Genomic DNA, 15,696 nt, shown 5'->3' with positions numbered 1-15,696 from the left:
TTCATCCCCAATTTATTTATCTTTGTTTTGTTTCTAAATTTTTGAATGATACAATTTGTTAATTTTGTTTTTGTATGTAAACATCATATTTGGATATATATATGTGTATATATATATATATACATATATATACACATATATATGTAAACATCATATTTGGAGCATATTTGGAGAATTAGCTGATGTTCTCATCTTTTGATAACAGATATATAATCTGCTAAGCAAGGTAAGAGAAATATATCCCAAAGAAAGAAGAAAAGGATCTAAATATTTCTAGCAGCCCTAAATTGGAAACTGGTACATAAATATTGTGGAATATTATTGCACCATAAGAAATGATAAAATGAAGAATTCCACAGGAAATATTGAATATTGGAATCTAATGTTGGAGAAGAATCTAGTGTTTTGCTAGTTATGCACAAGAAGGATTTTAGCTTTGCAGAGAAGCTAGTTTCAGTCATCTCTCTTGATAGAATTGTTTTCTCACTGATATGATTAAAAGTGAACAATCTTTCCTGTTTCTCAATCCAACATATATTGTGACCATATAAACAATCAGAAATTTTCCATGTCCTGCTCCTTCATGGAGATAGTTTTTTGCGGTTTACTTCTTAAGATGGTAGTAAAGTTGATTGATATCAAATCTTCATTTCACTTTTTCACTGCTTTTGTCACTTTGGGTTTTTTTTTTTTTTTGACTTTTGCTTTTAGTTATTTGTTCTGGGGACCTAGAATTTCTGATATGTTTTTATTTTTCAGACTCCTTTCTTCAAATTTCTTTTTTTGTTGTTGTTGTCTTTAATTGGGCAATATAGTGCTCAAGCTTTCTAGACTGGATCAAAATGTACCAGGAGGATAATGATGCTTTTCTACTTCTGCAATGTGATGTTTGACACTTGCCCATAAGGAGTATTCCTTGATAAATCTACTTTTCATCTTCTGGTTCTTACTGTGAAAGTAGTTACTCTACTTACCTCCCTACCTTCCTTTTTTGTTATTGTTCAGTCATTTTTCAGTCATGTCTAATTCTTCTTAACAAAGCAACTAGAATGATTGAAATTTCTTTCTCCAGCTCATTTTACAGATGAGGAAACTGAGGTAAAGAGGATTAAGTGACTTGCTCAGGTTCACATGCTTAGTATCTGAAGCTAGGTTGTAATTCAGAAAGATGAATCTTCCAGACTCCAGGCCTAGCATTCCATCTACTATGCCACCTACCTACCCTAATCCATGTTTTATAGGAAGCTTTCCCCAACTTTTCTTAATTCTGGTGCCTCTCTCTATTCTACTTATTCTATATGAAGCTTATTTGTATATATTTGTTTGCATGCTGTCTCCTCCATTAGAATGGAAGCTCCTTGAGGCCAGGGATTCGATTTTTACCTTTTTAAATTTTGTACAGTGCCTGATAAAGACCAGGCATTTAATAAATGTTTATTGATTGATTAGATTGGTGTTCATCTATATAGGAAGCTTCTAGTAAGGGTCTGCCTTCCAACAACAACAAAAGGTGGCACTTTTTTGTAGCTTACAATCTTACAGAATTGCCTGAAACATTAAGAAATTAGATGACCAGAGGCAGCTAGATGGCACAATGAATAAATCCTGGAGTCGGGAGAACCTGTGTTCAAATCCAGCCTCAGACACTTAACACTACCTAGCTGTGTGATCCTGGGCAAGTCGCTTAACCTCAATTGTTCAAACTCAGTTGTTGGGCAGATATGGCAAAGGTAAGTCTTAAACTCAGATATTTTTCAGTACAAAACAAGCTATCTACTAAGCTTCTGAAGTCTTAGTATTTCTGATTTGTTGTGACATATTAAACACATGCTGTCCATTCTACTGTCCTCTGAATCAAGGTGATCTAGACAGTTTCAAATAGAATTAACCTGCAACCTTATGATGTTCCGTCAATTTCTTAGAATTATAGAAGCAATTTTGAAAATGCAATCAAGATAATGGATAGCAAGATATACAGTAAACTACTCTTCACAAAACTCCCCAAACAGCTGGAAAATGCACCAGATTGAATGCTAATGAAGAAACGCAAGAAAAAGGCATAGCATATTACTTTTCTGCGCCAGGGTGGATAAGAGAGTCAGTCAGAGAAGTTCGTGGAACTGAGAAAAGGGTCTGACTAGGAAAGCAACAAAATGTTTCAGTGTCTAGGTGCTGAAAGAGGACTGAGGGATAAAATGAAGTCCCAAGGCACTGTGACCTCAGGCAGAGTTGAGGAACTGATGCCAGCTGTCAGCTTTGTTGCTTACTACTCAGTGCGGGATCACACATCTGGAACAGACTGAGAAAAGTACCTATACCCAGGGCTACGTGCTGGGAGTAAAGAGTGATTGCACGTCTTTTAGTCAATATACTAAGAGAGGGACAAGTTCATGTGATAATGTGGTTTAGAACCCAGTAGGAGAGCAGTTATCCCAAAATGAAGCCTGCAGAGATAGAATTAGGGCAGAAATCTCAGACCAAAGAGAACCCTATAGTTCTGTCTCTTCCAACCAGCAGAGCACTGTTGGTTCCAGGTGGTGAATAGCAGCTAAGTCCAGTAGCAAACTATTGAAATTCCAAAGCAGGCAATCTCGATGCTCAGACCCAAACTTCAATCCAAGGTAGCAAATCACTGGATCAAAATGCATTGGGATCAGTAAAAATTTGAAAGCCCTCAGCCTGTTATCCTGTGAGCAGAAATAACATAACACTAAGTGCTTATATAGGAAGCTTCTAGTAAGCATTTGGAGGATCAGCCTAGCAATAACCTCAGGAAGTTGCTTTCCTAAGCCTCAACAAACAGTTAAAAGTCAGGAAGTAGGCTGAAAGAATAACTAATCATAAAAGGAATACCACCATAAAAAGCTATTATGGTGGCAGGAACACTCAAGACATAAACTTGAGAATGACTTCAAACATCCATAAGCAAAACCTCCAAAAAAAGCACAGTTTGGACATACATTCTAGAATTTCTGGAAGACATAAAACAATTGAAAGAAAAGAAAATTTTTAAGTCTTTTTATAAATAAAATGAGAATGCCACAGGGAAAAATTGGAAAACAAATGAGAAGTATGGAAGAAAGAATTAGAGATAAAATTTCCCTTAGATCTGCTTTGGCTACATCCCATAAGTTTTGATATGTTGTCTCATTATTGTCATTCTCTTGGATGAAATTATTTGTTTCTATGATTTGCTGTTTGATCTATTCATTCTTAAGGATTAGATTATTTGATATCCAGTTGTTTTTTAGTCAATTTTTCCTGGATCTTTGTTGAATATAATTTAATTGTATTATAATCTAAAAAGGATACACTTACTATCTCTGCCTTTCTGCATTTGACTGTAAGGTTTTTTCATGTCTTAACATGGGTCAATTTTTGTATAAGTGCCATCTACTACTGAGGAAAAGATATATTTCTTTCTATCCCCATTCAATTTTCTCCAGAGTTCTATCATATCTAAGTTTTCTAAGATTCTATTTACCTTAGATTTCTAAGTTTACCTTAGAAAACTTAGATATGATAGATCTCTAGAGAAAATTGAATGAGGATAAAAAGATATCTAATTTCTTTCTTGTTTATTTTGTGGTTAGATGCCTCTAATTCTGAGAAGGGGAGGTTGAGATCTCCTACTAATATAGTTTTGCTGTCTATTTGGAAGAAAGAATTAGAAAGGAAATTAATAGTTTGGCACAAGAGGTACAAAATCTTGCTCAAGCAGCAAAGTCCCTAAAATTAAAATGACCCAGACAGAAGCTAATGAGTTCATAAAGAAGAAAATAGTAAAATAAGCCAAAAGACTGAAAAAAATTGAAGAAAATTCAAAGTGTCTCAAGAGATTTATAGGAGCAGTTTCATCATGCTGGCTGAGGTGCTAGCCCAGTTCACCATTCTGGGTTCCTGCCAAGCCTTGACAATCATACAAGCAATCTAAGAGTATGGAGAGTTATTGCTATATACATCACCCTAACAGGCCTTCCTTTACTCTATCATCAACCCTTCTTATATTCTTAAGAATATGAAAGCATTTCAGTATGAAAGAATATGAAATATTGGGTTTTGAGAGAATTAATAATAATTATACTATGGCTACTATTTAGATTCTGATATCCATCTAAGATAAAATGAATTTCCAAAGAGGATGTGGGCTTAGTTAGTAAGTAAAACTTACAACTCTAACAACTCCCCTTCTTTCCTTCATAAGGATAAAGTGAAACACGAGCTTTAATTATCATCACTGGTCATTTCAGGTGGGAATGTAGGCCTGAGAGTTTGATTCACAGACATCAAAATCACTTCACATTTGTGAAGGGTAATGTCCTTGTACAGAAACATTCCTTTCTTAGGGAGGGTCTCTTCTGCTACCCATGATTAGCTGGTTGTCTGGATGTTAGAAACAGGTCTAACAAGCTTAGGATAGGAGGGATGCTCTAGGCCAAATGAAATGGGGTACTTTAGATAAGGAAGAGGGAAAAAAGAACACAGTAAAACCCACACCCTAAATGACAGGTGACATCAGAGGGGTATGGCTTATCCCAACCCAAACATTCAAAAGAAACACTGACCCACTCCCAGGTACAAAACCCAGTTAATAGAAGGCTCAGGTAACTAGGAGATAGATTAGCCACAATGGGTGTGTGAGGGTGGGGAAGAAGGGTGAGGCTGGGAGTCCTTGACTGATTTTTTGCTTCATGTAACTTTAAGGAAATCATGGTGCTTCCCCCAAGCATCAGCTGTCTCATCTTTTTATTGCTGAGAACAATCTATCCACCCCACCTCAAAAAAAAAAAAAATACAAGAATTGACCAATGAAAATTGTCCTATAAATTTGAATTTCCAGTTATCCTCCGTTTCTCTGTGTCTCTCTGTTTTTGTCTCTGTCTCTCCTGGTCTTTCTCTGTTCCTGTCTCTCTCTGTCGGTTCCCCCCTCCCCACTTCAATATACACACAATTAACTTGAGATTAACCTGTAAAATCTGATTTTAAATTGTGAGTGAACTCCTTAATCCCAATCACTGTCCTACCACAGATCAGAGATCTTACTCCAAGGCAAAAAGTTTCTCTTTTAGCTGTGAAGTTTTCCTACTCAGATATATGGCTGACTCTCTATGTAATACTGGAGCCACTTAGACAAATACTTGTAAGAATATTTCACATCGATATAAAGTATTATAGTTTACCAAATACTTCTCTCCCTAGAATTCTATAAACTGAGTAATGAGAGGATTTACGCTGTTCGTTTCAGGATGAGGAAAACTGAAACTGAAAATTAGGTACCATCACATCATCTTTTCAGCTTTCTCTTGCTCAATACATGGAAGGGAAGGTAATAAATATTCAGGATTTTGGACAGCCAAGGTTGTATCTACCGCAGGGAGGGGCCCAAGAGTATGGGCCCATACTCAATTGGCATAAGTAAACTAGGATTACTTAATTTACAGGTGCACTATTGAGTGTTGACAAACCAGTCTGCCAGGTCACACAGCCCTATGGCAAAGGGGGATAAGTGGCATAATGATCTGGATCCACATCAAAAAGAAAAAGACAGAGAGACAGAAATAGAAACAGAGACAGAGAGAAAGAGGGAGAAGGAAGGAGGGAGGAGAGAGGGAGGGAAAAGAAGAGGGAGAGGAAGGAAGGAAGGGGAGGAGAGAGACACAGAGATAAAGATGAAGTGAGGGAAGGAGGGAGAGAGAGAGAGAAAGGGGGAAGGAAAGAAGACAGGGAGGGAGAAATGAAGAGAGGAAGAAAAGAGGGAGGAAGGGAGAGAGACAGAGAAACAGAGAGAGAGAAAGAGAGAGAGAGAGAGAGAGAGAGAGAGAGAGAGAGAGAGAGAGAGAGAAGAGAGAGAGAGAGAGAGAGAGAGAGAGAGAGAGAGAGAGAGAGAGAGAGAGAGAAAGAGAGAGAGAGAGAGAGAGAGAGAGAGAGTCCTCTTGGGATTACCCTTCTCCCAACATAGAGTGGGACTCTACCCTTGGAGAACTTGGTTACTGTGGTTTTTCAAAGGAACTTGACAGGAGGAGGGGCGTTCCATCTGCCTCCTATCCCTAAGTGATTTCTGCATAGTGTCAAAGGATAAAACACACTGCCAGAAGGCTGGCTCCTGGAGTTTTGCTCCAGGGGGCTGATCTCAGAGCTAGAACTCTTTTCACTTAGGTTCATCCTCTAATTTTTCATATCTCTCATTGAAAAATCTTCAAGCAAAAGATTTTTTTTTCCTATGCATTGGCACGAGCCCTACATCAGAGTTGGACAATCCATCAGCCTTCTATGTCCAAAATGGAATGAACTTTAACCACTCCCCCCAAAAACCCATTCTTCCATCAAACTTCTCCATTTCTATCCAAACGCTATCTCCTAATTAGGCCTTTACTGATTCCCTAATTATTAACACCTTCTCCCTCTTGGAAGGATTTTGTATTATTTTGGTCTATAATAACAGGATGACACAAAAATTTCCTAAGCTTTTACAAATTTTTTCCCTTTCCTGACTTCCCTTAAAACTAGCACTCTCTCTATTGATTATTTCTAATTGATCCTGCATATGTTTTAAGTGCATTAGATGGTAAACTTTCTGAGGGCAGTTCTGTTTGGCAGTTTCTTTGTATACCCCAGAGCTTAGCAGAGTATCTGATGCATAGTTGATAATATGCTTGTTGATTAATCTCCTTGAAAGAGGAAACCATTTCCTTCTTTGTCTCTCCAGCACTTATATATAGTAATCACAAATGGTAATAATGGTTTATGGACTTGAGTTGAATTAACTAGGTCTGATAAACTCACTCATTTCTCAGCCCCCAAATCTTCAGAAGTTCCTATTGCCTAATGAGTAGTTTCAACTCTTTCTAGAATCTAAAGCTTTTCCAACTAGGCACTGTTGTGTCCTCATAAATTTATTTCATATTATTTTCTTCCAAGAACTCTATACTCTAAAGAAACTTGATAACCCTCTCACCCTCAAACACATCCTGCATTCTCATGGCTCCATGGCTTTGTTCAATCTATTCCTTAGGCATCCCTAGGACGCCTCCTACCACAGTTAATGGCCCTATGAATAGAGGGCTGGGTCTAGAATCAGGAAGGCACTTACTAGGTGTGTGAATCTGTTTGCCGCACGTTCCTCTATTATAAAATAATAGCACCTAATGTGCTAGGCTGTTGTGAGGCTCAAGTCAAATAATAGTTGTAAAAGCATTTACCATAGTGCCTGATATATAGTAGGCACTATATAAATGCTTATTCCCTTCCTCCTCCTTTCTCTTATTATGTATTAAGTACTACTCCTTTGGGAAGTCTTCCCTAATTTCCTGTCCCTTCTTCAAGTTGATAATGTTCTTCTCTCTTAGACTTCACACAATGTTTATTTGATAACACTCTAATGAATTTATAGCATAATATTGTGTTATTAGGGGTGTGTGTGTGTACGTGGATATCATTCCACCTGCTTCTTGAAGGCAAGCACCATGCTATATTTATATACTGTATCTCACCTAATAGGCAGCCAGGTGGATAGAGCAATAGACCAGGAGTCAGGAAGACACAACTTCCTGAGTTCAAATCTGGCCTCAGATATTTACTAGCTGTGTGACCCTAGATAAGTCACAACCCTTTTTGCCTCAGTTTCCCCATCTGTAAAAGTAGCTGGAGAAGGAAATGTCAAACCATGTCAGAATCCTTGCCAAGAAAACACCAAATGGGGTCACAAAGAGATGAACATGACCGAACAACACAAAATCTTACCTAACATATAATCTGCAACATTTAATTAAACTCTGGACTGAGGCAGGCTAAACAAATTCTCATCTTGCTGGACCACTAAATAGATATTTCAGGTCACAAAACATGTCTAGTTTCTCCCCAGTACAAATCTATCCAATGTCTGCAGCATAAATGTCCACTTGGTTTCTGGATACATTTGACCTTTCAGTAGACATATATAACACTGTGTTAGGCAACTTGTGTTCCAAGTTGGTACGTGAAACGACTGTTAGTGATGCTATTCTCTGACATATTTCTTCATTAAAAATGAATTGAATATTATCTGTAAGGCATGGTGCTGGGTTCTGTAAGGAATACAAAGAAGAATAAGAAACAGCACTTGCTTATATAGAATTTATAATTCTAGTAAAGGAAATAAGATATATCTGCCCTTCCAGTCACCTAGAATTGTAACCTCAGAATTACCTCCACATATCCTATTGCCAAATCTTGTCCTTTCTATCTCCACATCCATACCATCTCTCACATATGCCCCCTATTCTCTCCCCTAATGCTGCCATTACCTGGTGTAAGTACAGATATCCTCATACTTGCACTATTATACAATAACTACTACAATAGCTGATTGATCTCCTGACAAAGCTCAGGTTTGACCATTCCCTCCATTCCCTGAATTCCCTCTAGGTAAATTCCAAAGACTCTCTATCACTTCCAGGATAAAATGTAAAACGCTCTGCTTCATAATCTGCCCCCCTCATCTTTCCAGTATTCTTACAAACCTCATCTCTCCCCACCTTAGCCTCCCTCCCTCTCCCTCTCTCCCTTTTAACCTTTCCCTCTCCCCCTGTCCCCCTCTCCTCTTCTCCTTCTCCCTTTCCCTCTCCCTCCCTCTCCCCCCCTCCTCTGTCTCTCTCTCATCTATGTCTCTGTCTCTGTCTCTCTCCCCTTCCCTCCCGTTCCTATTTGCTATTCCTTGAACAGAGTGCTCCACCTTTCAACTCAGGTCATTTTCTCCAGCTGTCTCTCATATGCCTGCAACTTTCTTCCCCATTCATCTCTACCTCCTGGCTTCCTTGGTTTCCTTAAAGCCTCAGCTAGAATCCCACCAACTATAGGAAATTTTCCCCAATCACTTAATTCTCATGTCTTCCCTCTGTTAATTATTTCCCATTTATCCTGTATATCCCCTATTTATACATAATTATTCACATGCTGTCCCCTCTATTATATTGTGAGCTCTCTGAGAGCTCACAGGGACTGTCTTTTGTCTTTCTTTGCATCCCTAGCATTTTGCCCAGTGCCTGCAGAGTAGACACTTAAATGTTTAGTGACTTACCGACTCTCTAGTTCTAGTCTTTTGCCTTGACTATTACAAGAGCATCCTAATTGTTTTCCTGCCTCAAAAATCTCCTTATTCCAATCATCCTCCAAGGCACAGCTGCTGAACTTCTTTTTCTTAAAGAACATGTCTAACGTTTCACTTTCCTAATCAATAAATGCTAATGGATTCTTATTATCTTTATGATCAAATATGAACATCTCTGTTTGGCTTTAATAACTCTTTAACAGGACAGCTAGGTGGCCCAGTGGGTAGTACACAACCTTGGAGCCAGAAGGACTTTCTTCTTTGATCCAAGACATCTTTTCCTAAGAGGGTGAAACCAGGCAGGGCAGTGGGTAAATAAAATGGAATGAGGTGAGAAGGTAGTTTCTTATCTCTACAAGAAGGGATTGGGAGGAGTTTAGAAATCACCCTCCGATTCTTCATAAGGGAGAGGAAGCCGAAGAAGGTAGATCTCAAGGCTTGAGTTAGCAAGTATGTAGTTGAGATTAGAAGTGATGAGCTTTTCCTGGGAAGGGCTCTTGTTCTAGGATTTGAAACTAGGTAAAATTGTTCTTGGGTAGCAGATGTCATTGTTCCTTTTGAAGAGCAGACAAATGAACAAAAAGCAGATGCAAACTGGAGTCCAACAGTTTCATTTTGCAGATGAGTAAACAGGTAGGTAAAGTGGTTTGTCCATGGTCTCTTCCAGTTCTAAAAACTATGATAATCTACTTCTTCCTATTTTAGGAAGTAGAGGTAAAGTGAGGGAACAAGAGAAAGGATTTATGAAAGAGATGTTATTTGAGTGGAGCAGAGAACAATTTGACTTATCCAAAACTAAATAGAGAATATAAAAGGAAATAGTGGGAGATAGTTAGAATGGTAGGTTGCAGTCAAATTGTGGAGGATCTTAAATGGAAAGTGAAGAAGATACTAGACAGAAAGAGGGAAAGTATATGGGAAAACAGTGAGTATACCAAAAAGAAGCTGGCAATTTTACATTTCTAAGGCATGGGAAAGGGAGAGGAAGAAATTGTACAATAAGAAATGAAGAAGAGTAAAAGTAAAGAGAAAGCAAAAAGAAATAATTCTACAATACTTTGGAAATGCACTTGAAGATAAAGAATTTGCTGATAAAGCCACTGACAACTGGTGCTTACAAATGAGAATAATGAGATAGCATATGAGAACCAAAGGGATACAGCAAAAGCAGTAATCAAAGGAAAATTTATATCCCTAAATGCATACATCAATACAATAAAGAACAATCCAATAAATTGGGTATGCAATTAAAAAACACATACCTAAAAATCCTCAATTAAACACTAAATTAGAAATTCTAAAAATTAAAGGTAGGTTTAATAAAATTGAGAATTTAAAAAAAAAATTGAACTGACAAAATTAGACAGAGACAGAGAGACAAAACCAGGAGTTTTATGGGATTTATGGTCAAAATACTGATAAAATAGATAAATCATGAATTAATTTTTTTAAGAGAAAAGAAAACCAAAGTATATAAAAACGAAAAGGGCAAATTAGACAAGTTTCTTTCTTTCAGGTTCCTTGTTTCCCTACATGCCAGCTGTTGGGACCAAGCTCCCTTACAATAGGTGTAACACTTGCAGATACCCAGATCTCAAATAACAGGCAATGTCATAATGAGATAGATTCTGTCATCACAAAGATGTGTGATCTCAATAATCATTAGCATCGGCCTATGTCTGCAGTCTCCATATGGATGCTGGCTTTTCAAAGGCCAGAATACCCTACCTCACTCCCACCCTTCCTTTAGTCCAGTTCATTAGTGAGAACATTTTGTGTTTTTATATCTTTTACTTTTTTTTCCAAAGCATTTTTTAAAGCACACATCATTTCATTTGATTCTCATGACCACCAAAGATACTGATCTACCAGACTAGTATTCCTTAATTAAAAATTAAGTATTAAATTAAAATTATTCCTTAAGTAATTTAGAATTCTTTTTTTAAAAATCTGACTAAAATATCTTATACAATCATCTTAGGTATATTCCCCAAGGTTATTAAAAAAAATTTCAATTTACATCAAAATATTCAAAGAAACACTTTTTGTGATAGCAAAGAACTAAAAAGAAAGATGAATCCCATTCACTAGAGAAGGGTAAATAAACTGTGGCATATAAAGGCAATGAAATATTACTGTACCACAGGAACAATAAATATGAAAAAAGAATTCCAAGAAGCAGGGGAAGACTTACAAAGGGAAAGGAGCAAAAATAGGTAAACAAAATTGTGAATGTGTACAACACTGCAATAGAAACAACAACCATAATTGTTATTTCAAACAAAACAAAAACAAAACTTAAATTGTAAGTATAATGACCAACTTGACCCCAAAGAAGGGATGAGAAAATGTAGCTCCCTCCCTTTTCCTAGAGGTGGAGGACTATGTTTAGGGAGCACTACAAAGTCAGTTGCATATTGATTAATTTGCTTGAACTATTTTTTTTTCACCCTCTTAAAATAGTTATTTGTTGTAAGCAGACTGTGCATTATATAGGAATAAGGGGAAAAGCACATATAAGAAATAAAGATAATGTAAAAACACAAGAAATAAATTTTTCTTTAAAAGAATGTTACCCAATCTTTTTTCTCCCTGTGTGTGACATCCTTGTGAATTTGAATACATTGGAGGAATTCTCCTCCTCAGCTTAACCCCAGATCCAGTTGGAATCAAGAAATCAGGGTTCACAGAGCAGCTCCTATTCTCTGCCACTATACCCATCTAACTTCTCTAAACTTATTTCCTTTTCTGCAAAATGAAACTGATAACAATAGCTGACATTTATTACAAAGCACCTTACCAACACTATTACATTGGGTCCTCAACCTTCAGAGATAGTTACTATTACTATCTCCGTACCAGTTAATAATTGAAGCTCATAAAGGAAATGACTTGCCAAAGGTCACACAACAAGTAAGTAGCTGAGTCAGGATTCAAACTCCAGCCTTGCAGATTCCCAGTCAAGCACTGCATCTTCTGTGTTACATGTTGCTGACTCTTACAGGCTTCTTATGAGAAAAGAGCTTTGAAAACCTTATGAACTGATGTTATATTTGTTCATTCACATCTCTTTATTTCTAATAACAGACAGCTCACACACATATCCGCTAATACCCACTTGAGCCACTCTTCCCCTTGGATGATTATTGTCACCATTATATTTAAAAGTTGACTGATGAGGGCATGGACAATTACTGGCTCATTTCCAAGAACATAAAGTCTAAGAATCCACCTGGTGGTTTAAGGCACATTTGGAGGGTTGTTTGTTCATTCCCTAATCCTTATTTTATGGGAGATATAACTACATTCTTAGAAGTAATGACTAGTTATTTAGGTTACACTCCAAAAGAAAAAAAAGACAAAAATTGGGAAGAACTAATTATGGCTAATGCTAAAAAGAAAGGAAAAGAGAACTTAAATATAGGAGTGTAGATTTAAGGCCTAGAAGGAATTTTAAAGGTCATTTAGGACAAGCCCTTTAATTTGCAAATAAGAAAAGAGATCCACAGAGATTTTAGTCTCTAGTAACAATCTAATTCCCCTGACTATCTTGCTAAGGGAAATTTAAGTACTGAATTAAAAAAAAAAAAAAAAAAAAAAAAAAAAAAAAAAAAAAAGGAAAGAAAATTGAGGATGATCACAGAAAGGAACTGGGACTAAGTTTTGATACTCAGGAAGGGAGAGGTTTTTCTTCTTTTTCTTTTCTTTTTTTACTTAATGTATTTCATTCCCGCCCCCCCCCCCCCGCCCTTGTATGTCAATATAGTTTTCAACATTCATTTTTAAAATAAGATTTTGAGTTCCAAATTTCCCCTCCTCTTTCTTACCTCCCTTCCCTTTTCCCAAGACAGCAAGCAATCTGAAAAAGGTTATACATGTATAATCATGAAACTGAAGAAGGGAGGTCTGAGCGGCCCAAGCTTGGGCTAAACAGTTCTAAATCAAGCTGCACCAGTGAAGACAGGCTGAAGACAGCACAACAACAACAAGAAGCCATCATGTGAATCCAGCCTCTGAGAGCCAGTCCTTTCCAGTGCAAGTAAGTACCCAAGCATAGCTCTAAGGCAGAGAGAGAAAGAGAGTTGACATCTCCTCATCTGACACACAGAAAGAAAAACCCATTTGGTTCCTATGGGGCAGAGTGTCAAGAGGGGAGTTTATGAGTTCTGGCCCCATCTGATCCACTGGACTACTCTTTTTAAACAATAGAGAAAAGAAAAGCCAGGTGATGGCCCAGAAGAGGTTAAGCACCTGAGGGAGGAAGGGAGTTGGAAATACTTGGGCATGAATAAGCTCTATCTCTCCAAAAAGAGAAAGGAGCAATTCTCTCTTCTCTCCTACCTTGGCTTTCTCAGAAAAAGGGAAATGACTTGCCTACTATGACACCCAATTCCTCTGAATCCAAAAGCTAGCCCTCATCCCATGATATTTCCCCACACTTGCATGAAGCTATTTTCAACAAACATTTATTAAGCTCCTACTATGAGGGAGCACTTTGGATCTAACACAATTAAACACTGTCCCTTTCACCATACAATTTGGTCCAGCAGGGAAATATGAAACAATACGAATAACCATAATACAAAATAATAGAAGATAGTCCGATGGAGAGGTACAAGCAAAGTGTCATATGATGTGCAGGTGGAGTAGTAGCCATTAGTAATGTAGTAATGGTAACAGCCATTAGCAACTGGTATTAGGAGAGACTTTCTGGAGGAAGTAGCATTGACTTGAACAGAATGGGTAGGAATTCAAGGAAATGGAGTAAATTAAGTAGGAAAGCGTAATATGTGAATAAGGATAGGAAGTGGTTCCCAGGGGCTGAACTAAGTCTGGAGAGATAAGGTGATACCAGATATTAGTCTTGAACATCAGGTAGAATAGTTTGAATTTTTTTACTTCAGGGTATTTTCCTACCAGAGGATTTTGAGCAGAGAAATGATAAAGAACAAATGACAAGGTTAACAACAATAGGAAAGATAGTTTGGAGTAAGACAAGGAGACCTATTGGGATTTTTTTTCCCCAGTGGCAGGAAAGATGGTGATTAAAGTACCTCTTACTAAAGTGATGGCAGAAGTAAAAAAGAAGAGGCAATAGATTCCAGAAATGTTACAGTGTAGAATTGAAGCGGATTGGGGTCCCTTTAAGAAACTGTATTTCCTATTGATCTGTGATTCCTTTCAGATTCCCAGCTCCTTCTGGCTGAGGCATATCCTCCCCAGTCCAGGTTGCCAGAGCCTTTGATTCAATAACAAATTCTGGTCAAAAACATCCCTTTGAATTCCAATAAGAGATCTGGGCTTGTCCCAGCCCGTGCTGGATCTGAGCCAACTTAGGCTTTCTCAGCCCCCACTATTTCTGATCTGCTCGGGCTTCCCAATCCCCACCAAGACACCCAATATAATAAGCTTCCATCAACTAAAGTCTTTGCAGATGGACCTCGGTGGCTCACTCAGCTGCCAGGACTTTCTGTCCGCTGAGAACTGCTTTCTCAGTGCAAAACTCCATTTCCCATAGATCTGCCACTATAGAAGTCAGTCTCTGGTTAAACTGATTTCTATCTAACAATAAACTTTCATTTTGCAACTAATATTCGGGAATGAGTGAATTCTTTCACTCCTAAAACGTGTGGCCAATTTAAAGGGGATTCTTAACAATTCTCTTATAGCCACTAATCTCTAGACCATCAGAAATCTAGACCACCCTAAACCCCAGCCCGCTTCAAAATCTATATCAAGTGCTACTGTATTGCATCATTGTAGCGTGATGATGACCTCAAAGACTGCCCTTAAAGCCCAAGTTCTCAAAGTTTGTGACAATATGGAAAAGCCAAAGGTGAGCATAGTCACATAGAAAGATTTATCATTAGTAGACTGGCTACTAAGTCATTAAGCTGTAATGTAAGGCATCTTACAGTCATCTAGTCTAAAACCTTCATTTTATAAATGGCAAAACTAAGATCTTGAGATGTTGAGCTAACCAAGGCCATTCAAGTTGAAAGTAGCATTACAGGATTGGAACCCAAGTACTTTAATTTAGAATCCAGTGTTCTTTCTACTGCCATAAAGTGGCAGAAAAGAGAGAAGAAAGTGCTAAAAACAAAACAAAATTAAAAAATCCATACCCCAAAACAAACAAACCACAAACCACAGTTTTTATACCATCTATAAACATTAATCTAACTATTAGTACTCTAAATGTGAGATTCTTGCCCAATACATTACTAGCCAACATATTACTAGAGGAATCGACTCATCTCAGTGTGGACATTCTCACTATAAATGCTATAAGGAAGTTGAAGCTAAATGGAAGGTTGGTGCCTTGAAAGTCAGATAAATGAAATGTCAAAGCTGGTTTCCTCTGGTAGCCAAAAGAAAGAGGATACTTGGTCATCTCACCTCATGGAAATCATAATCAAAAAGATCTTTATGAAAAATATTTATCACAAAGGATGGGGTAAAAAAAAATTCTATGAGCAGCTCCATAAGATCCAGACTAAGTCACCATATGTACATCTTAGTAAATATGGTTGTAGATAAAGTGTTAGACCTGTAGTCAGGAAGATCTGAGTTCAAATCCTAGTATTTAATATCTGGGTAACTCTGGATAA

The 15,696-nt window shown here is 37.5% G+C and overlaps 1 protein-coding gene across 1 annotated transcript in view; it reads right to left on the bottom strand.

Annotated features, from left to right (window-relative positions):
• B4GALNT3 (beta-1,4-N-acetyl-galactosaminyltransferase 3) overlaps positions 1-6,980 on the bottom strand; it is a 54,962-nt gene extending 47,982 nt beyond the window's left edge. Inside the window, exon 1 of the mRNA XM_051962434.1 lies at positions 6,956-6,980. Within this exon, the coding sequence (XP_051818394.1) occupies positions 6,956-6,980 (25 nt within the window). The remainder of the gene's footprint in view (positions 1-6,955) is intronic.
• Positions 6,981-15,696: the final 8,716 nt, after the last annotated feature.

Source organism: Antechinus flavipes, chromosome 5, assembly GCF_016432865.1.
Source record: "Antechinus flavipes isolate AdamAnt ecotype Samford, QLD, Australia chromosome 5, AdamAnt_v2, whole genome shotgun sequence".
In the NCBI taxonomy this organism is placed as follows: domain Eukaryota; kingdom Metazoa; phylum Chordata; class Mammalia; order Dasyuromorphia; family Dasyuridae; genus Antechinus; species Antechinus flavipes.
This window is presented reverse-complemented; position numbering and strand designations above follow the sequence as displayed.